Source organism: Macaca nemestrina, chromosome 5, assembly GCF_043159975.1.
Source record: "Macaca nemestrina isolate mMacNem1 chromosome 5, mMacNem.hap1, whole genome shotgun sequence".
Classification (NCBI taxonomy): domain Eukaryota; kingdom Metazoa; phylum Chordata; class Mammalia; order Primates; family Cercopithecidae; genus Macaca; species Macaca nemestrina.
In genome coordinates, this window is record NC_092129.1 from 86859622 (window position 1) to 86883529 (window position 23908).

Genomic DNA, 23908 nt, shown 5'->3' on the forward strand with positions numbered 1-23908 from the left:
CAGTCACTGAGTTAGGCCTAGAACACCAATCTCCTTACTCTTTAGTTGAATATATTTTCATGATAGCATGTGTGTCAGTAGCTTAGCTTTTATATTGAATTTATTTTTCCATAAGCGTTGAAAAGCTACAGTGAAAGTAACTATTTCCCCTATTGTTTGTGGTAAAAATCCCCACATAAATGAATCTTTGCAGTAACAATTTATGAAACCTAATTTTTAATTTAGTCATATTAATTTTAGACTATTCATTAGTCACATTTTTATCTATGAAAAAACTGCTACAATTTCTCTGTTGGTTTTAGTTAAACACAGTGCTTTAGATCTAATTGTTGCATTTCAAAAATGTTTTGGTCTTTTTAAGGCTGGCTTGAGTCTTCGTAAAGTAAACAGACATGTAGATTTTCCACTTATGCTCGATTTAGCACCATTCTGTTCTGCTACTTGTAAGGTACAGTATATTAAGATATTTAATTGATTTATAAATTAATATGCTTGAAAGTATCCTATATATTATTAGGCAATGCTTTTTCTTTAAAAAAAAAAAAAAAGACTTCTCTTCTGAAAGGGAATTTTAATAGCCAGTGATTAAGTCAGTAATATGTGGAACATTTAATACACTGAATATGATTTTTGTCCTGTGGGAGACAAAATAAAGGAAAATTGAAAAGGTAAGGCATGAGGCATGATGGTTATGAAGGTCTAAGCTGTTTGTAACTGCTACTGAAGCTGATGGTTGCTGAGAGAAGTGAGGTTTTGTGTCCTCTCTTGTTCATTGTGAACTGTTTAATCAGTAGTAGTTTTACCATTTGCGGAGTTCTGTATCTTGCAAATCAATATAGTAGTGAATTGTCTTTCGTGCCACTTCATGTGTACTACTGAGAATAATGTACTTGTCAGCGGAGTATGATACTTCAAAACTGCTGCTACTGTAATAATTAGGTACAGAAAGCAGACTAGTTTATCATTGCTTACTTTACATGTAAGAATTGTGTAGATGAAGTAGATGACTTTGTCTTCCTTGAGGGAAGCAGTTATGGGGTAACATATTGTCCTGTTCATGATTACTGGCTAGAAGTCTAGATTTTGTGGTATGTAATAGAATGCCTATTGAACTTAATACTTGCAGTACATGATAGTTAAAAATATCTTAAATGTAATTTTTGGTTGAATTACAGTGTATCTGCTGTGGAATACCAGCACTATCTGTCGATTATTAATACTCAGTATTCCTAGAATTTGATAATGTGGTAAATAATAATGAAATTTAACAAGCTCTGTGTTAAATTTATAAAAACATATTTTTAAAAAGTACCTATTACGGAGAATTTCCAATATACACAAAAGCAAATAGAATAGTACCATGAACTTCCAGCACCCAGCCCTAAACCCTTACATCCATGGCCAGTCCCGCCCTATCCACACACTAATTCACTTTCTTCTTATTATTTTGAAGCAAACATCAGAAATAATTTCACCCATAAATATTTCACTATGTATCTCTAAAAGATAAGAATTGCTGCCTCTCCACTTTTTAACATAACCACAGTATCATTTAATAATTCTGTCATATCACCTAGTGTTCATATTTTCAATTGTCTCATAAATGTGATTTTTAAAATGAATTACTATCCAGATAAGTACTGGATCTGTTGTTCATTTGTGCGATTTTTAATTTTCACTTTTTGGAATTTCTTTTAAAATTTAATTTTGTTTAATTACATAAAATATTTATATAGGTCCAAAGTCAAATGTACCTAAATAAGGTAAATTCAAAGATGTCTGGCTTTTCGCCACGTCATTCTACCTGTTTGCTCCTTCTCCCTGTAGGTAACCATTTAAAAAATTATGGCTTATTCTTTTATTATTTAAATATAAGCAGATAGGCATGTATATTTTCATCTACCCTCTTAAATAATGGTAGCTGACACTGTGTATCCTTTTTTCTGCCTTACTCTTAACATTACATCCTAGAGCTTATTCCATAGCAGCATTTAGAGATCGTCTGCACTCCATTTTTCCAGAAGCATAATACTCTATTGTGTGGATACATCATAGTTTATTCGACCAGTCCCGAATTTACAGACATTTTAATTCCAGTGTTTTGATATTACAGATAATCCTGCAATTAATAGTGTGGTACATGTCTTTTAACATTTTGCTCATGTATTTGTGGGATCAAATCCTAGAAAAAGGGGCCGGGCGCGGTGGCTCAAGCCTGTAATCCCAGCACTTTGGGAGGCCGAGACGGGCGGATCACTAGGTCAGGAGATCCAGACCATCCTGGCGAACACGGTGAAACCCCGTCTCTACTAAAAAATACAAAAAACTAGCCGGGCGAGGTGGTGGGCGCCTGTAGTCCCAGCTACTCGGGAGGCTGAGGCAGGAGAATGGCGTAAACCCGGGGGGCGGAGCTTGCAGTGAGCTGAGATCCGGCCACTGCACTCCAGCCCGGGCGACAGAGCCAGACTCCGTCTCAAAAAAAAAAAAAAAAAAAAAATCCTAGAAAAAGGATTAATGAATCCAAGAGTAATACATATACAACTCAGCCTGATAACATCAAATATCCCTGCAAAGGTCAGGCGCAGTGGCTTACGCCTGTAATCCCAGCGCTTTGGGAGGCCAAGACAGGTGAATCACCTGAGGTCAAGAGTTTGAGACCAGCCTGTCCAACAAAGTGAAACCCTGTTTCTACTGAAAATATAAAAATTAGCTGGGCGTGGTAACAGATGCCTGTAATCCCAGCTACTTGGGAAGGTGAGGCAGGAGAATCGCTTGGGGTGGCGGAGGTTGCAGTGAGCCAAGATCATGCCATTGCACTCCAGCCTGGGTGACAGAGCAAGACTCTGTCTCAAAAAAGAGAGAGAGAAAAAAAAGAAATATCCCTGCATAGGGATTGTACCCTTTGCATTCCCATATGCAATATGTGTGAGTGCTCTTTTCCCCACAAATCAGCCAACAGAGAACCTTGTTAAGGTTTTTCAATTTTGCCGGCCTAATAGGTATGGAAACTATCTCACTTTTACTATGCATTTTTCTTATGTTAGGCAGATATACATTTACTTACTTTTCCTTACAACAGTATTTAACAGATATTACTAATTTGGGTTTTTTCTTTGTTTAAAAGAATGCAAGCATGGGAGATAAAGTTCTCTACGGTCTCTATGGCATAGTGGAACATAGTGGCTCGATGAGAGAAGGCCACTACACTGCTTATGTGAAAGTGAGAACACCCTCCAGGAAATTATCGGAACATCCCACTAAAAAGAAAAGTGTGCCTGGTATGCCATCCTAAGTTTATTTTTAAAAATGAATGTGTGCTTCCTTTTCTGGGAGAGCTAAGTTATTATTTCATAGATGCCTCTAGTGGATTTGCTTGCTTGATTTTATTTTATTTATTTATTTATTTAGATAGAGTCTCACTTAGTCACACAAGCTGGAGTGCAGTGGCACAATCTTGGCTCACTACAACCTCTGCCTCCTGGGTTCAAGTGATTCTTACTCCTCAGCCTCCCGAGTAGCTGAGATTACAGGTGCATGCTACCACGCCTGACTAACTTTTTGTATTTTTAGTAGAGACGGGGTTTCGCGGTGTTGGTCAGGCTGGCCTCAAATTCCTGACCTCAAGTGATTTGCCCGCCTCGGCCTCCTAAAATACTGGCATTACAGGTGTGAACCACCATGCCCAGCCTCAATTGGATTCACCTTAAGTGAGAATTCCCTCTACAAGTGCTTAGAGAATCTCAAATATTATGAAGACTGTACCCTTCTAGGTCATATGAGATGACATGGTATTTTAAGGTACTGAGTCATTGTGTATTATAGTGGAGTAGCATTTTATTTAACAATACCAAAAGTTTTTGAAGCCATACCAGACTGTCAGAAGAGTTGGAGTTGAAAATTTGCTGGCTTTGTTTATGGGTCATCCAACTAACTTTGCTTTTTTTGTTTTATTTTTGAAATGAGGTCTCACTCTGTCACCCAGGCTGGATTGCAGTGGCACGATCTCGGCTCAGTGCAACCTCTGCCTTCCAGGTTCAAGGGATTCTCCTGCTTCAGCCTCCAGAGTACCTGGGACTCCAGGCACCTGCCACCACACCTGGCTCATGTCTGTTTTTTGTTTTTTTTTTAAATTAGAGACGGGGTTTCACCATGTTGGCTGGGTTGGTCTCAAACTCCTGACCTCAAGTGATCCACCCACCTCAGCCTCCCAAAGTGCTGGGATTATAGGCATGAGCCACTGCACTGGGCCAGACAGCATTATTAATTATCCCTATAATATTAATGCTTTGAAAGAATTTGTTCTAATGAGAACACATGGACACAGGGAGCGGAATATCACACACTGGGGCCTGTCGGGGGTTGGGGGTAGGGGAGGGATAGCATTAGGAGAAATACCTAATGTGGATAACAGGTTGATGGGTGCAGCAAACCACCATGGCACATGTATACCTATGTAACAAACCTGCACGTTCTGCACAGGTATCCCAGAACTTAAAGTATAATTTAAAAAAAAAAATTCGTTATTTTTGGAAAATGCTTAACCCAAAAAAAAAACAGACTTCTTAGGTAAAATTTGGCATTAGATAGAGTTTGTAATGAACATGTTATTGTTTGTAATTTAGAGTAAGAACCTAAAGCATACTTACTTTAAAATTGCACTTCTTCTTGTTTTGCTAGGTTTGAAAGAGGCTGATAGTGAATCAGCAGGCCAGTGGGTCCATGTTAGTGACACTTACGTACAGGTGGTTCCAGAATCAAGAGCACTTAGTGCACAAGCCTACCTTCTTTTCTATGAAAGAGTATTTTAACTATTAATGGTAATGATTATTTAGGTCATTTGTTTTTGAATGCTGCAGTGATCACTATAATATATAACGTGCCTTTGTAGTCTTCCCTCTTCTGTAGGAAAAGCATGTTCATCAAATAGTCCTGAACTTTTCCAACATTTTGGTGAACCCTTTTAAAGTAAATTTACTCAATGCTTTAAAATTCATAGTCTTAAAATAAATGTGAATTTTGTTTCCAGGTATTTATTCTGGGTTACAAAAACCTCCCAGAATTTATAGTAGGAAAGGAAACCCCTTTATGATGTGGCTCATTATTACAAGCATTCAGAAATGATGCTGGCTAAGTCAAATCATTCCTTAAGACAGTGTTTCCTAAATGTAATACCACCTTCCTGAACTCTCACATATTCTGTATCATGGTTATTTTTTAAAAAATATTTTTAGCCTTTTTTAACCTTAGTCTTGTTTTGAGCAATCATATTCCATGTTTTATGTGCTTTTATATTTTTTATAATAAATATTAAAACTATTAAAGAAAAATTGTTTATCCATGTACCACTTAAAATCATCTCAGGGCCATCCAGTGGTATATGTGTACTACCATTTAGGAAACTGCTATAACACATAATTTCATGAAGTAACACCTAATATAGTGTAGTTCCCTTGTCATATTTTATACAATTCAACCATATAAAAGGGTATCACTGTAATTGCAGTAGTTTGGGTTTACAAATAATCTGTTGATTAGCCTATTACTTTGAGGTTTTGAAAAACTAGAAATATGATGAGGCATTTCATAAACATATCTCTTGCACCCTCTTCCTGGTGGAGTTAAGGATAACTTGCAAGTGGTTGGCCAAGGCCAAATATAGATGATTATAAAATTTAGAATTGGCAATTAGAAGTTGATAATACATATAGGACCATAGGATAGCTTTGAAATATAAATTGCCAAATTATATTTGTAAATGATAGAGAATTATAGTAACAGAAAAATGTAATACTTTTTTTACTTCTCGTAAATACTAAACACAGTTTTGGGGTTTTGAAATCACTATTTTTGTCTTCAGCAAGCATCATTAACAAGTTGAGGTGAATTTAGCTTTTATTTTAATGGGACATTAAGCTGGCAGTTTTTATTTTTTAAATAAATAATAGCAAAAATATCATTTTTCCCTCTAGAATACAAATTATTTAGCTGTCAAAACTTGGCATGAAGAATATTACTATTACTTAGGCTTAAATATCAAAAAATAATGGCTACTTCAGTGTCATATTGTTGAAACAGAAACAAAACTGCATGATTCAAGCATCCTAATCATTAGTGCCAGTGAATGATAGTGCAGGCAAGTGCCCGGTAAATGCCTAGTCCCACTTCATTCTCCTCCTGGGAAAGAAGGATAGTGGCTGCAGATAATGTATGGAAATATTTAATCAAGACTGACTGTCTTAAACACATAAGCATATATAATGTTATCAAGGTTACCAGTGCTGCCTTTTGATATATGGATGAACATAACTGATTAAAGATGGTAATAGTACACAAAATGCAAAGCTTAAAAATGTCATTGCATAAATTCTATTTTTAAGATGTTGAAATGTTAATAGTAGTGTTTTTCTTGATTTTTAACAGTGAAATAATCAAGAAATGTATCTTTAAGTTAATCTGCAAAGTCAAGCTGTGTTCTGTAAAAGGTATTTTACAGCATTTTCCGTTTAACTGTAATCCGTTATCATTGGAGATCTCAGTACCAGAGCAGTGAATTTTTTGAAAAATATTGAATGTCTTTATTCAAGTCAGCTATCTTGGTAAGAGCAGTTTTCACCTCCCCCCCAACTGCCCAAATGTAAATATAGGTCACCTAATTTTTCTTACAGAAAACATACTTTTAAGAGGCATGCACTTTTCATCAGATGGTCACTTGTTTCTTGTTTCAAAGATAAATATTTGGATAGATACCCATACTTGCTATGTCAGTCACAGTGCTGACGCTATTTTAACATCATTTAAAATGGAAAGATCTACGTATATTTTTGACATTATTCCAGAAGTAACATGCAAGTAAGATATTTTTATTTTCATTTTATTCATGTTAAATGAGCTAATTATGAAATTTTTTTATGGCCTAGAGTTTATGAGTGCTTTTTCCTTGTCTTCTGAAAAATGGAATAAATTCAAGTTTTAATACTTAAGAATTTGCTAAATATAGTTTTTGTAACAGAGAAAGCATGTTAAATTACACATGGGTCTACATTAAAATTTTTGTTTTTATTTTGAATATTTCCAAAGCACATTTGCAGGGACAGTAAATTGCGAGGCTACTAATAATAACAACAATAGTTTCTGGATCACTTCAGGAAACAGTATAAATAAATAAGAATGTTTACATATCATCGACATAACTACCATAGTGTTGGAATGAATTAAAGTAAAACAAGTTTCACTAGCTTTATTTAGAAACTGGTTTACCCCAGCTTCCCGTTTTTTTCCAAAAAAAAAAAAAATGTTTGCCAATACTGTATCATTTAATGCTTTTAAAACTTGTGAAGACCACCTTTTTAGGTAGCTGAGAAGAGTGATAGTTGGTATCAATTTATTAGCCAGGCATGGTGGCTCATGCTGTTGGGAGGCTGAGTGGGGAACATTGCTTGAGCCCAGGAGGACAAGGTGCAGTGAGCCATGACCACGCCACTGCACTCCTGCCTGGTGACAGGGTGAGACCCTGCCTCAAAAATAAAAAGAAGACAGTTGGTATCAACTCAAAGAATAGTTGATGCCTATTCTCCTATTTTAAATGTACCAATAGAGCTATTTTACTATATTTAATAGTTCTTAGCTTCCATGTGTGATGATTTTAATCAGTGATTTTATGCAATAGCAGAATAAAATTTTCTGAAGATTAAGCTGTGAAATGTATCAACCCTCATCTAATTTTTGCAGTACAAAATAACATGCTGATTCCTTTTAAAAAATTCATGTTTGTAATTTATTTTTCTGCATGTATTGATCAAATAAGCCTAAATCAAATATGTGCAATAAAATTGAGCCTTTAGATAGTATCTAATACATTGTTAAAAAAAAATACTATTTCTAGATATTTATGATGTTTTTGTTTATGTAGAAATCATGAATTCAAATCTGTTTAAAAGATGACTATATTTTCAATTTTGAGTAATAAATTTATACTGTTATTCCTACTTTTTTTCTTTTGCCATGTTTCTAGAAAATAGCTGTGTAACTTATTGAGCATTATTTTGATGTTACTGTACAAAACATGCATAATAAATATTCTTATTTATTTTATGTTACAAGATTGGTCCTGGAATTTTCGCAGTTTATGTTATTGACAGAATGCTTTATCTATCAACAATGCATTTGCTTATGTCTTAGTCCACTCAGGCTGCTATAAAAAAATACCATAAACTAGGTGTGTATTAACAGAAATTCATTTCTCACCGTTCTGGAGGCTGGGAAGTTTAAGATAAAGGTGCCAGTAGACTTGGGGTCTGATGAGGGCCCACTTCGGTTCATAAAGACAGCACCTTCTTGCTGTGTCCTCACATGGGAAAAGTACAAGGCATCTCTGTGGGTCCTCTTTCATGCAGCCCATTCACGAGGGTTCCATCCTCCTGACCTAATCACTTCTCAAAGGCCCTATCTCCAAATACTATCACACTGGGGATTTGTGAATGTTGTAGGGGACATAAACCTTCAGTTCATAGCAGCTTTCTCAGCTATATTCAAAATATCCTACATATTTTAGAAATTCTTCATTTCAAAACAAAATATCTTATGGGCCACTTTCACTCAGATTTCAGTATCTACCAAGGATGATCATCTTCCTTTCAGGGGTTTCTTAAAAGGTTACTTAGACAGGATAATTATTTGAAAGGGTAAGGTCTTGCACCAGCAATTAAGAAATATTTTGCCTACCCATTTGTGTCTAAACTTCTTTCAGGTAATGAAGCCCTCTGAGATTATGATGAAAGCTAAAGACCATCTTTTGTTTGTTTAGTCATTTAGTAAGTATTTGTTAGGCCAGGCACGATGGCTCATGCCTGTAATCCCAGCACTTTGGGTGGCCAAGGTGGGTGGATCACCTGAGACCAGGAGTTCGAGACCAGCCTGGCCAACATGACAAAACCCCATTTCTACTAAAAATATAAAAATTAGCTAGGCATGGTGGCACACGCCTGTAATCCCAGCTACTTGGGAGGCTGAGGCAGGAGAATTGCTTGAACCCAAGAGGCAGAGGTTGCAGTGAGCCAAGGTCGTACCACTGCACTCTGGCCTGGGTGACAGAGACTGTCTCAAAAAGAAAAAATAAAAGTATTTGTTGGATACCTGTTGTGCTGTGTAGGGATACAGCAGTCAACATAAGAGCCAGAAATCTAAGAGGTGAGGAAATACACATTCTAAGAATGTAAGGAAAATTTGTGTTAATAGTAATGATATGGAGAAAAATCAAGCAATATGGACTCCCTATGAAGCCATGTGGAAATTAAGGTACAGGGGATGAAGATATCCTAGAGATAAAAGGCATGGTGATATTAGTACTGATAGTCCCCGAAGAGAAAGCTGAGTGTTGTAGGAAGAATGGGGTTTTAATTCTGGGGCCCTCTCTTCTGGCAATATAGAGACTGAGAAGGGAAGTCTTAACATCTGTATGTTCCCAGAAAAATGTATCTCCCTAATTTTTGCATGTAATTTCGAAGGTTCATGGACACTTCTAAAGCCATTTCATACATATTTTAAATTGCACCCAAGAAGAAATATCTGAGATGTTTGCATTCCCATATGTATTAGGACAGGCTGAGTTGTGCTGCAGTACAACCCCAAATCCCAGTGGCTTAACACAAAAGTTACTTCTGGTGCATCCAAAGTTCACTGTGAGTCTGCACAGTCTGCAAAGGCAACTGTCCTCCAACTGGTGATTCTCGTAATCCAAACTGATTCAGTCTGTGGCTGTACCATTTCAATATGTCTCCCCATTGTGGCAGAAGAATACAGCATTAAAAGATCTTGCCCCAGCAATTACTCATCTTGGATGTGTCTCTGACAACCCATTGGCCAGCAGTAATCATATGACCCTGCCTAATTGCAAGGAAAGATGGGTAGGAAAGAGTCTCCCATGGGCTTATAGGAAAAGGAGAATGGGATATGTGAATTTGACAGAAGTCTCTACCACAATCCACCCCTCTGGTCACCAAATAGGTTTTTTTTTTCCTTTTTTTTTCCTTTGTACACAGTGACTCTTAAGGGACAGGGCCCAAAAGTCCCATCAAGGTAAAAGTTTTATCCTCCAAGACCAGGCTCTCTGGAAGTGCTATATCAGGTTTGGATGTTTGCTCCTACTGTTCTGGAGACCCAGGAACCAAAAGGATATGTTCTGTTTTCCACATACTTAATGTACAGTGGTGGAACTGTATCCGCAATAAACATTCAGAATGGGTAAGAATGGGAGATACTGTTAGTATCCCTAAGTCTGGGTATGGGGCATATTCATGATTAGGCTCCTTTTCTATCTCCTAGGAAGAATTCCCTTGTGTGTTGTTCTCTGACTCTAGACTCCATCCTCTGGGAAAGTTTTTTTGTTTGTTTGTTTCTTAAATCTTCATGGCTACATCTGAACAGCTACTGAGGAATATATATATGCCAACTTTGGGAGTTACAAAGCTTTTATTGAGACTATTTCTTAGATGACTGGGGACTGTAATTTCTCTTAATTTGGAATAGTCACAAGTTGTTTTGGCCACAATTTGTGTGTGTTTTTAATACAATTCTTAAAATTTTAGTAGGTTTTTCATCCGTAGATTCATATGCCAGCAGCCACACCAGAGTTTTTTTGTCACATAGTTCTTGGGCTTGCTATATTTCTTTGCTTTCCTGCCCCCACACCTCACTTTGCGACAATTACAAGATTTGATGAGAGAGACATACTATACTCTTTGTTTTGAGACAGTCTTGCTCTGTCACCCAGGCTAGAGTGCAGTGGTGTGATCTCCATTCACCGCAACATCTGCCTCCCGGGTTCAAGCAATTCTCCTGCCTCAAGTTCCCGAATATCCGGGATTACAGGTGCCGGCGACCATGCCAGGCTAGTTTTTGTATTTTTAGCAGAGACGATATTTCACCATGTTGGCCAGGCTGGTCTTGAACTTCTGATCTCAAGTGATCCACCTGCCTCGGCCTCCAAAGTGCTGGGATTACAGATGCGAGCCACCACACCCCGCTGAGAGAGACATACTCTTAATTACATTTTCACCCTCAGGCTTTTTTTTTTTTTCCCAAGAGGAAAAAATGAAGGTTCCACATCTTTAATTAATCCATTGAAATTTTTTCCAAAATGGATATAAAGTTTACATCCTTAGTTATATTTGTTGCAAGCCTGAGTTTTAATAATCCTTTGTCACTTAAAAGCTTTCTCAAGTTTATTTTGGATTGCCTGTATTCCCTCGTTTCAGCTTTCATAAGCCAACTCTTTTTTCCTGAGCCCTTCTCTTTCTTTTTTTTTTTTCTTTTTTTTTATTATTATTATTATACTTTAAGTTCTAGGGTACATGTGCATAACGTGCAGGTTTGTTACATATGTATACTTGTGCCATGTTGCTGTGCTGCACCCATCAACTCCTCAGCACCCATCAACTCGTCATTTACTTATAATACCTTGTCTAGTGCATCCAAAACACCCACCACACACTAGTATCTGGTTTTTAAACCTCTTCCCCTAGCTCGAAATTCATTATGTACATTATCTGCCTCCCAGATTATCATTGGTAAGTTATATCAAATGCTTTATTGCTACATAATGTGAAGTGCCATGTTTCGAGCCTCCAATATTAGTTTTTTCTGCCAATCAATCCTAAGCTAATGCTTTTTATTTTAGGTTCTTTGTTTCAGCAGCACTCAACTCCTGTTACCAGTGTCTATATTTGTCTCAAGATAGGTTAGCCTTATGCTGTATTATCAAATGAACCCGGAATCTCAGTGGCTTATCTCATGGTCGTTACAAAGTCCTTTACAGATCTGAGGATCTTCCTGGAAACTGTTTCCCACGAAGCAACTCAGTTATCCAGGCTGACAAAGGATTTCCCAACCTGTAGCTGCACTGTCTGAAACATGGTGTATTATGTGAAACATGCAGACTGAGGACGGTGCACCAACTCTTGTAAGTGTACTTCATTACTCACCCCACAATGAATTGGCCAGAACTAATTGATAAAGTACTCCCTAACTTTAAGGGGCTTAGAAATTCAGTCTTCTGTGTAGTAAGCCTGTGGAGAATCATACTGTCAAACACTAGTGATGTTTACTAATAATAATCGTCATACCAGTGAATTAAGTACAGAAACAGTAGTTTGAATCACAAAAGATTTTAGGTAAGAACAGGCAGTCATTGAGCATAAATTTACCTTACTTTCTCCAACCTGGCCTAAAGGAACAACACCGGCATACAGCCCTATGTGATCTACTGTTAAATAACTAAAGTATTATTTTATATCCTCATATTTCATTATGCCAGATTCACTACTTTCTAGGAAATGCTTAAGTAACTATATTAAGAATCACAGAGTAGGACGGGTGCGGTGGCTCACACCTGTAATCCCAGGACTTTGAGAGGCCGAAGCGGGCAGATCATGAGGTCAAGAGATTGAGACCATCCTGGCGAACATGGTGAAACCCTGTCTCTACTAAAAATACAAAAATTAGCTGGGCGTGGTGGCACGCACCTATAGTCCCAGCTACTTGGGAGGCTGAGGCAGGAGAATCGCTTGAACCCAGGAGGCAGAGGTTGCAGTGAGCCAACTGCACTCCAGCCTGGCAACAGAGCGAGACTCCATCTCAAAAAAAACAAAACAAAAAAAGTTGTAATTTGTACGGATGTGCCTGTAGCATACTAGCTTTAAATATTTTTCATCCTCCATTGTATTATGTGGTAAAATATATACATCATCAAATTTACCACTTTAACCATTTTTAGGTGTTTAAGTAGTGTCATTAAGTGCATTCACATTGTTGTGCAAATTTCACCATTCATTTCCAGAATTCCTTCATCATCCCAAACGAAAACTCTGTACCCATTAAATAGTAACTTTTCATTCCCCCGTTCTCCCAACTCCTGGGAACTCTATTCTACTCTCCATCTGTGTGAATTTGCCCATTCTAGGCACTTCATATAAGTGAAATGGTACAATATGTGTCCTTTTGTGTCTGGTTTATTTCATCTTGCATGTTTTCAAGGTTTATCCATATTGTAGCATGCATCAGAATTTCATTCCCTTTTAAGGCTGAGTAATATTCAATTGTATATATATACCACAGTTTTAAATTTTTATTAAGTTTTAAGATGGATGTGATATGGCACCTAATAACACTATAAAGGTTCAAATCTCAAGAAACAGCAATAGTTCCTATTTCGATTTATTTTCCACATATCATCTTAGCTTATTTCCATTTTGCTTTAAGGATAATTTGTTTCTGTAATAATGGAAGGTGACATATCCTCCCCTAGAATTTTCTACTTCACTCCATTCATTCATTCATTCGTTCATTCATTCATTCATTCATTGAGACAGTCTCGCTGTGTAGCCCAGGCTGGAGTGCAGTGGCGCGATCTTGGCTAACGACAACCTCTGCCTCCTGGGTTCAAGTGATTCTCGTGCCTCAGCCTCCTGAGTAGCTGGGACTACAGGTGCGGGCCACCACATCCAGCTAATTTTTGTATTTTTTTGTAGACAGTTTTGCCACAGTGCCCAGGCTGGTCTCGGACTCCTGGCCTCAGGTGATCCACCCTCCTTGGTCTCCCAAAGTGCTGGGATTACAGGCGTGAGCCACAGTGGTTGGCCAAATTTTCTACTTCAAACACTGAAAACAGAGGAAGTTAATACAAATTTTAACCTATAAAGTCCCCTGGTTGTTAGTCATTAACAGCAGATTGTCAAATAAGACTGGTAAAATAAGACTGTCAAATAAGACTGCTAAGCATTTGATGATCCAGGTGCAGGATGATCAAACTGCAGCAGATCATGCACATGACAGCTGCTTACATAGAAATTTAACACCACAACACACATTCTTAGAAAATTCTGTGTTGAAAACATATACTTACCTCATGTGTCCATAAGATCATAATGTTATGGGGAACTCTTAGAACAGGGTGGTTAGAGAAAGGGAACTGGAATTGGAACTGTAAAATTCATTTTCAGGTCTGGCAAACAGCAATTGCTGAGGGTGTCTCATTAAACTGGCACAAGGAACAAAATGTGAGGTATTTAATAATCCTCTCCATTTCACAATGCATTTCCAAAATGACTGGCCTACATTAGGATCATTGTTGAACATATTAATGCAATCATACAGCAGATGTAAAAATTTCTGTGTGCAAAGCAGATGCTGGGGACTTGGAGGGCAGAGGTGAGGGAGAAAACCCTTACCCGAAAATTGCCTCACCTTTACTAGGGAAACAAGCAAACAATTACAATATGATTATAGGGAGTAGGAACACGACAGTTTCACTAGGACAATCGGGTTTCTCTAAGATAGAACATTCCTCTGATGAGAATGTTTCTCAGAGAATTTAACTTGAAAATCAGACCTGATGCAAAAAACTTGGAAAATGCACAAAATCACAGAGCAGAATCAGAGATTACTGATAACATGTGGTATATATCCTTCTTTTGCTCCATACAGTGGTTTTTATTTATTTTATGCTTTGGGACAGAGACCCACTCTTGCCCACGCTGGAGTGCAGTGGCGAGATCTCGGCTCACTGCGACCTCTGACCCTGGGTTCAAGCAATTCTCCTGCCTCAGCCTCTCTAGTAGCTGGATTACAGGCACCTGGCCACCACGCCCAGCTAATTTTTGTATTTTTAGTAGAGACGGGGTTTCACCATGTTGGCCAGGCTGGTCTCGAACTCCTGACCTCAAGTGATATGCCTGCCTCAGCCTCCCAAAGTGCTGGGATTGCAGGCAGGAGCCACCACGCCCGGCTCATACAGTGATTTTTAAAATCAGACTGTCGAGTAGTCTTATTTGTGCTAAGTGGAAATTAGGGAAAGGGTCAGAGAAATAGGGATTTCCTTTTGCCTTCAGTAGTATCCTCATGAACCTGCGTCATGGTGTTGTCAGGTGTAATCAATGAAGGTTTCTCACAAGATAAAATTTTATTTTGAGGACCACGTCCGTGGATTGGAGGAAAGGCAGATGGTTAGCTAGTGAGGACTTTTATTATAATGCTAATTCAGGAGTATCTGGGTTTCTAGTGCTAAGGAAAACTGAATTTTCAGCAAAGGGCATCTATATTTTCACATCTGTATCTTTATCCATCCAGCTGTGCTCTTACTATTTTGTTTCTACGGTAATTTGCTATTTCTTTTGCATGACAATTCCCAATGAAATAATTTAGATACTTCGTGCACTTTGTCACGCAAAAGTTTTCATGTCACTCTCTGGAAAGGCACTTCCCAGGATGTAGTTAATAAACACTTTATCTTTGGAACATTTCTGTTATCCTTGTAACTTGTAGCTCCTAGCCTGGCAATTGATACTTTTGACACTTGAACGTTGTTCATATAAAAACACTGTGGAATCAACGTACCCTCTTTGAGGAATGGCATTGCATACGTCCTTTTGAGAAGCCATCTTGTAGTTGAAGGAAAGAAGCAGGACGGAAACCAGACTTCCCCGCCCCCGCCACGGTTCCCTAAAGGTCACATAATGAAAAACCGAGACTAGGTAAGCGAAGGAGAGATGAGCAAGTGTTCCCGGAAGGGGGCGCGATGTGTTGAGGTTAACAAAGAAAAAGACAGCTGCGGGGTCAGCTAAGGTCTCCGCTTTCGCTACCGACCCAGACTGCTCACCTTCACAAACTCGTTTCCCTCAAGCGGAACTCTCGGCAGCGCTCAAGCGAGAGTATTCCATCCTTGGAATACTCTCGCTTGAGCGCTGGAATACTCTGAGAAGGTTCCAGCCAGATGTTGGACTGCCTGAAATGCCGCTTCCAGCGCACTAAGCAACTTGAACTGCGCTAAGCAACTGGCCTGAATGTTTGGTTTGACCCTGGGGTTCCTCCGTAGTCTGTAAGTGGAGTTGCGAACTCAATCCCTTCTCCAAGGCGGGAGTGTTTCCAGGAGAGAACATAATTCCCCTTGAAGGAAGATCACGTTACTAAAGTAAAAAATTTGAAGGCGCCCTGTGTATATAACACGCTCTTGGCTTTCTGGCCACTATAAAGATAAAGATGGGTCGGGAATGGCGCCGGCTACATTAAAAAGTAATGTGCAGGAATGGTTCAGTTGCCCGGTGTTGATGGTTTTGCCCATAATAAAAATGGCGCCGTAACATGTCAATCGGCACAATCACGTGTTCACAAACCTGGATGAGAGATGGTATGGCTTCAGATGACGAACGGATGTTATTATTCTTTACTTCCGGGTGAGACAAATCGGGCGCCATCTTGTCTTGTTCCCGAAGAAGTAGAAGCATCGAAAGCGTTGGAGAGGTATTACCGGAACGGCGGCGACAAGGGTGTTCCCGAACTACAGTAGGTAAGTGATGGAGAACAATTACACGTGGGCACTTGCCGGACCATTACAACCCTCTTAGTGTCTGTGGCGACGGTAGCGTAACTTAAAATAGGCTGCGTACGCTGCTTGGCGCGACCGCTGGAACCTCATTCCTTTAAAGCGGTGCAGTCCGCCAGACTTGGTAAATCAGAGCGGTGCTTTCGCTGAAAAGGAAATGTCCCTGTTAAAGAGAGTGCTCACGGCCCCATCTTCTAACAGAGTTTTCTCTCGGACGAGAAGAGACTAATTGTTAGGTTCCTGACCGGCCGTTAAACACTGCGCGTGCGCAGTGGGAACCCCCTTGTGGGGAGGGGGTTCGGGGGGCGGAGGAGGCGGGGGCTCCCGACCTGGAGCTTATACCCTTTGAGGCTCCGACTACGCAGGCGCGGTTCCTTAGTTTGTGTTTTTCGGGTGTTCTTACCTAATGATGGGTATTATATGTGTTAAGCTTCAATAAAGGAACAGGTAGTATCCGATAATTCAGTTTTTTACCCTGTGGGGGATGGTATCGTCATCTGAACAAATTGAGCACTAGACAAATTTGTTCGTGGGTTGTTAAATTAACATTCTAGCTTAAGATTTTAATTCAACATTAATCTTTTACATCTTTTTACTTCCTCCTGCCCCCAAATAAAACAAAATAAACTTGGAATTCCTCATTTGAGTGCAGCAGGGCAAAACCAACAGAAACCAGACTACTAAAGATTTACTTGTGGAATTTTTTTGCGAAGTGTCAAAGGGCTTATAGAGAAAATGAAACAGTTCTTTAAAGATGTTCTTGAGAGAGGTTTTTTTTTTTTAACTTACTAAAAGACTTTATGTTTTAGAACAGTTTTTGTTTACGTTGAGCACGTAGGACGTCCCCACTACACACACAGTTTCTCTTATTAATAGATATTAGTATGGTACATTTGTTGCAACTAATGAACCAGTAATGATAAATTATTAACTAAGATCCATAGTTTATTCCTACTTCCTCACATTTTATCTAAAGTCCTTTTTCTGTTCCAGGATCCCAGCTAGGATATCACATTACATTTAGTTGTATATTCTTAGGCTGTATATTCTTGGCTGTGACAGTTTCTCAGGCTTTCTTTGTTTTTGATGACTGTTAAGGGCTGAATTGTGCCCTTCTAAAATTCTTATCTTGAAGTCCCTACCTCAATACCCCAGAACGTGACTGTATTTGGAGAGAGGGTCTTTAAAGACGATGAGGTTACTAGGGTGGACCTTAGCCCAATATATTAATAACTGCTGTCCTTAAGAGAGTAGGACACAGAAGGATGACGATGTGAAGACGTAGGGGGGAAGACAACCATCCACAAGCCAAAGAGAGAGGCCTCAGAATGAAATCAACCCCATAGGTATTAGACTGTACGCCTCCAGAACAGTGAGGAAATAAATTTCTATTGCTTAAGCCACCCAGTCTTTGGTACTTTGTTATGGCAAGCATACCAAATTAATACAGTGACCTTGACATTTTTGAAGAGTATGGGTCAGGTACATTGTAGGGTGCCCTGCTTTTGGAATTTGCCAGACATTTTTCTCATGATTAAAATGGCTTTACGGACTGTGTCAGGGGAAGATCGCAGGGGTAAGATGCCCTTTTCAGCACATGCTATCAAGGATAGATACTATCAAAGTGACTTATCACATTGTTATTGACCTTGATCACCCTTCTGGAGTAGTGTTTGTTAGATTTTCCACTGTAAAGTTACTTCCCCCACCCCTTTTTGTACTGTTCTCTTTGGAAGGAAGTCATTTTGCAGAGCCCACGCTTACTGAATGGAGAGTTATGCTCTTCTTCAGGGTGGAATATTTACATAATTTATTTGGAATTCTCTGTGGGAGATTTGTCTCTTCCCTGCCATTTATTTGTTAATTTATTTTATCATATCATTATGGGCCTGTGGATGTTTATTACATAACTTGTATTATAATCCAGTACTTCTTTATTTTGTTGCTGAAATTGTTCCAGCTTTGGCCATTGGCAGCTCTTTGAGTTGTCTACTGTTCTCCTTTGATGTGCTCCTATCAATTTTTTTTTTTTTTTTTTAGCACTTTATTACTTCCTGGCAGTATACATGCTCCAGACTCATCTTTTACATTTCCTGTCGCAGTCCTAGAATCAGCTATTTATTTAAGGATCCCTGATTCCTTTTTTTGAAGAATGATATTAAAACCAAGTTCTAGTGCCTAGGTGTGCTCATTGCTACTAGGATGTCATTTTGGGCTCTCTATCTACATTTATTTTTAAATTATTGGTATTTGGGAGGGGGTTATTTATAACCAACTATCCAATTCTGCAAAGTTTTTTTTTTTGTTTTTTTTTTTTTTTTTTGAGACAGAGTGTCACTCTGTTGCTCAGGCTGGAGTGCAGTGGTGGCACAGTCTTGGCTCACTGCAACCCCCGCCTCCTGGTTTCAAGTGATTGTCCTGCCTCAGCCTGCTAAGTAGCCGGGACTACAGGCATGCACCACCATGCCCGGCTAATTTTTGTATTTTCAGTAGAGTGGAGGTTTCGCCATGTTGGCCAGGCTGGTCTTGAACTCCTGTCCTCAAGTGATCCACCCACCTTGGCCTCCCAAAGTGCTGGGTGTAATCCATCCTCCTCGGCCTCCCAAAGTGCTGGGTGTACAGGCATGAGCTGCCATCCTTGGCCTCCACTTTAAAAAATACGTCTTTTGAGCTACAAGCTGCAAATATTTCAGTATATACTAAAATGCGTGTCACATAAAAGTAGCAAAAATTCTGTTTTCCATATTTCAAATGATTACAAGATTAAGCTTTACCAGTGCCATTTCCACCTAATCTGAATTAAACAAATAAATTCTTTTTTGACTTTGAGGTCAGTCAACTCATATGTGAGACTGAAATGTCAGGGGCGAAGAGAATTTTTGTATTTTCTGGCTTCTCAGCTTTGTGGTTGATTTGAGAAATATTTCATACTATGCATCAAACGATAGATGTGTTTCTGTAGCTCTTTGATTTTGTAGTTGATGCTCAAGGACTTTAAAATACCACATTTTAATTCTCATCCATCTCTGTCACAGTCTTTGAGTGACTTTTGTAAATATTAATGATTGTCACTTTGGCCACACAGGGTGGCTCATGCCTGTAGTCCCAGCACTTTGGGAGGCCGAGGAGGATGGATCATTGAGGCCAGAAGTTCGAGGATAGCCTGGGCAACGTGGCGAAACTCCATCCCTACTAAAAATACAAACATTATCCTGGCGCGGTGTCGTGCACCTGTAGTCTCAGCTACTCGGGAGGCTGAGGCATGAGAATTGCTTGAACCTGGGAGGTGGAGGTTGCCATAAGCCGAGATCACGCTGCTGCATTCCAGCCTGAGCAACAGAGTGAGACTGTCTCAAAAATAAATAAGTGATTGTTATTTAAACAAGTCGTTTTAGGACCGCAAAGCAATGAAGTTCTAATACAGATCCATTTAAGAAGAGGATAAAATAGATGATGGCCATTTCTGGTTGTATTAGTTTTCTAGGGATACTGTAGCAAATTATCACAAACTGGCTGGTTTCAAACAGTAGAAATTTATTCTTCCACAGTTCGGAAGGCTAACAGTGTAAAACTGAGCTTTTGGTAGGGCCATGCTCTCTAATGGCTTTGTAGGGGATCCTTGTCTTTTCCTAGCTTTTGGTAGTTCTTGTCAATCCTTGATGTTCCTTGGCTTTTAGAGCCATCTACTCCAATCTGTACCACTGTGGTCATGTTACATTGTCCCTGTAAGTGTCTATGTTTCTTTTTTAATAAGGTCCCCCCTAATCAAATGTGAACTCATTGTAATTTGAATACATCTGCAAAGACCCTATTTCCAAATAAGGACATATTCACAAGTATCAGGAGTTAGGACTTCGGTGTATCTGTTGGACGGGGACACAGTTCATACCATAACACTGGTGATAGCTATCACTCGATTTTTTTTTGCAGCAGTGTGTGATGGTTTTGATGATCTGATACAAACCTTGGTTTTCATCTTTCTGTTCTTCCCAGACGCCATTTGTTTTCCAAGGAAATAGCAGTTAACTTTACTCCATAAAGGGAAATAACTCTTAGGAAAGTCTTGCAGCCTTGCTCATCACTAATCAGATTTCTCCGAACTTGAAAACTCAAGCCTAACAAACTTTAAAATTAAATCTAAAGGAAGAGTGAATAAATTAGTATCAATTTTTGATGTTATAAAATCACAGTAGCAGTATTGGAATGTCATTTTCATGGTTGAACATTAATGTATTTACTTGCTAACATTTCAGTGAATTATAAATATTTAACCACTTAATATGGACAAAACATTATGGAGAATTTAAATTATTATAAAATGTTTTCTCTTCCCTAAAGAAGATTCTTGTTTGAGCCAAGACAAAAACATGAAAATTTAATGCAGACCCTCTATAAAAAGTATTGTATATCATCTTTAACTTATTAAATGGAAGCTTTCAAACAGTGGAAAAGAACAGGGTAGCAAATGCCCATCTTTAAATTATCAGCATTTTCCAAATCACTTTTAAACCAACTTGTAAATGTCATTTTTAATGGTACAAGGTTATGTTATTTCGTTAAACCATAGTGAAATTTTAAAATATGTATCCATTGATTACTGTGTGTTGTGCCATGTATTCCTTCTGTTTTCTAGGTTTTGCGTTTGTTAGATTTGTTAGTAGTGAAGATGAAGGAAGAAGGAGTAGCGTTCCTGAATCCTTGCCATAAAATCACTTGTAATCTTACTCTTTAATTAAAAAATAGTTAATGAAACTCCTTATCAAGCATTGTGCTATGTGCTGAAACATATATAAAAGTTTAAGTATTTCCTAGTTTTATACCAAGTCTTTACTACAATCTGTCCCTTGTCTACAAAATTTTAACTTAAGTCCAAATTTCGTTTTCATGACCAGAGTTACCTGTTTTGGATAAGATTATCAAAATTTACTCTAAATCCTGTAAGAAAATGAGACAGAGGACATTTGCCCAATGCATGAAAAATGATGCCGCTTGAGGCCTTTTCTTTTTAAGAATGCAGTTATGGGCTGGGTGCAGTGGCTCACGCCTGTAATCCCAGCACTTTGGGAGACCGAGGAGGGCGGATCACAAGGTCAGGAGATTGAGGACCATCCTGGCTAACACGGTGAAACCCCGTCTCCACTGAACATAAAAAATTAGCTGGGCATGGCAGCGGGCACCTGTAGTCCCAGCTATTCGGGAGGCCGAGGCAGGAGAATGGCATGGGCCCGGGAGGCAGAGCTTGCAGTGAGCCGCGATCACGCCACTGTACTCCAGCCTGGGCGAAAGAGCAAGACTCCGTCTCGGGGAAAAAAAAAAAAATGCAGTTATGTATAGAAAATTACTAAATTACAAAATCATCTCAAAACTGCTAAGCTCTAGGAACTGGAAATAGGAATCATAATTTTAATATTTTATATCTTTCTGTATTCTTTGAATTAGTTTATTCTGTGAATATATATTTTTAGAAAAAATACAGATTTTTTAAAGATATAAAGAACCAAATGAAGCTAATGAACACAGTCCATAATGACTAGTACAGGCAGTAAAAATTACACAAACTTCTTCAACTGTGAGACATTGGGCAAATGTCCTCTGTCTCATTTTCTTACAGGATTTAGAGTAAATTTTGATAATCTTATCCAAAACAGGTAACTCTGGTCATGAAAATGAAATTTGGACTTAATATTAAAATTTTGTAGAAAAGGGACAGATTGTAATCCCTTTTTTTGTACTTAATGCAGTTTGTACAGTAATACATATCGGTATGTAGAAGTAGAAATCTACCTTATTCATTTTAATGACTGAATAGGAATCTACTGTATGGCTCACTCTTATTTAACTTGCCTTTAATTTCATGTCACTGAAACCAGGTGTTTACTGTTACACAATATGCTGCCGATTTTTTAATTATGGTATGAATATTCACATTCATGGTTTAGGACCCTGCAGTGGAATTGCTGGGTCAGAGGGATGTGCACATACAGTTTCGTTAAGATGCCGCAATGGCAAATTGTCTTTTTTTTTTTTTTTTTTTTTCTGAGGCGGAGTCCTGCTCTGGTCCCCAGGCTGGAGTGCAGTGGTGCGATATCGGCTTACTGCTACTTCCACCTCCCGAATTCAAGTGATTCTCCTGCCTCAGCCTCCCGAGTAGCTGGGACTACAGACCCATGCCACCATGCCCAGCTAATTTTTTTGTGTTTTTAGTAGAGACGGGTTTCACCATGTTAACCAGGCTGGTCCTGAACTCCTGACCTCAGGTAATCCACCCGCCTCGGCCTCCCGAAGTGCTAGGATTACAGGCGTGAGCCACCGTGCCCAGCCGGTAAATTGTCTTTTAAAAGACTAACCATTTGGTGTTCCACCTGTGCCCTCATCCAGTAGTCATCCTCTGTAACTAAATCAAGTTTCTCAACTCCAGACTTAATTAAAGCACTTTAATAAAGAGCCCCTAACTTCTAACTTCCTTAACTTACCATCACCTTCTTTACTGTTTTTTTATTCTGCTCTGCTTTTCCCAATTTCACATCTTTTTTCTATTTTTCTCAGCCTAAGTGTCCCAAACATTGTATTACTTGAATAGTAGCTTCCATTAAAACTTTGGGGAAGAACAGCTTCTAAAAATAAAGCAAAAGTAGAAGTGGCTGTTTTAAACATACAGAAAAATAATTATAAGTGATACAAATCAAACTTTTGAAAATATGCAAATTAAAACCTCTGTGCATAGGAAAACTTTTTTTTTTTTTTTTTTTTTTTTAAATAAAGGCTTTAGCCGGGTGCAGTGGTAACACCTATAATCCCAGCACTTTGGGAGGCCAAGAGGGGCAGATCATTTGAGGTCAGAAGTTTGAGACCAGCTTGACCTACATAGTGAAACCCCGTCTCTACTAAAATACAAAAATTAGCCAGGCTTGGTGGTGGGCACTTGTAATCCCAGCTACTCAGGAGGCTGAGGCGGGAGAATCGCTTGAACCCAGGAGGTAGAGGTTGCAGTGAGCCCAGATCACGCCACTGCACTCCAGCCTGGGTGACAGAGCAAGACTCCCTTTCAAAAAAAAAATAATAATAATTATAACAATAAAAGCTTCAACCTATGAAACAGGAAGACAAATTTAGACTAAAGAATTCTTTCAAAGATAAGGTGAAACCTCTGTAAGTTTTAGATTTGCTTCTGGAGAAGAAATGGAGTTGAGCAGAAGTGGGTTGGCTTGATGACACTTTTTGTTTTTTGAGACGGTGTTTCTCTCTTGTTGCCCAGGCTGGAGTGCAATGGCAGGATCTCAGCTCTCTGCAACCTCCGCCTCCCAGATTCAAGCAATTCTCCTGTCTCAGCCTCCTAAGTAGCTGGGATTACAGGCACCCGCCACCACACCTGGCTAATTTTTGTGTTTTTTAGTAGAGACAAGGTTTCACCATGTTGGCTAGGCTGGTCCTGAACACCTGACCTCAGGTAATCCACCCGCCTTGGCCTCCCAAAGTGCTGGGATTACATGCGTGAGCTACTGCGCTTGGCCGATCACCTTTTTTTTAAAACCCTGT

General features: G+C 38.9%; 1 protein-coding gene across 10 annotated transcripts in view; it reads left to right on the plus strand.

The window, feature by feature from the left end:
• The window catches only part of LOC105499057 (ubiquitin specific peptidase 45), a 100163-nt gene that overhangs the window by 74949 nt on the left and 1306 nt on the right, over positions 1 to 23908 (plus strand). For 4 of the 10 annotated variants that reach the window (XM_011771460.3, XM_071096691.1, XM_011771464.3 and 1 more), the window contains 3 exons: positions 362 to 448; positions 3125 to 3278; positions 4678 to 16336. In XM_011771460.3, coding sequence (XP_011769762.2) covers positions 362 to 448; positions 3125 to 3278; positions 4678 to 4808 — 372 coding nt within the window. In that variant the 3' untranslated portion in view covers positions 4809 to 16336. Of the gene's footprint in view, positions 1 to 361; positions 449 to 3124; positions 3279 to 3963; positions 16337 to 23908 lie in introns of those variants that run through there. The other 6 variants (XM_071096685.1, XM_071096688.1, XM_071096686.1 and 3 more) reach the window with 3 other exon arrangements.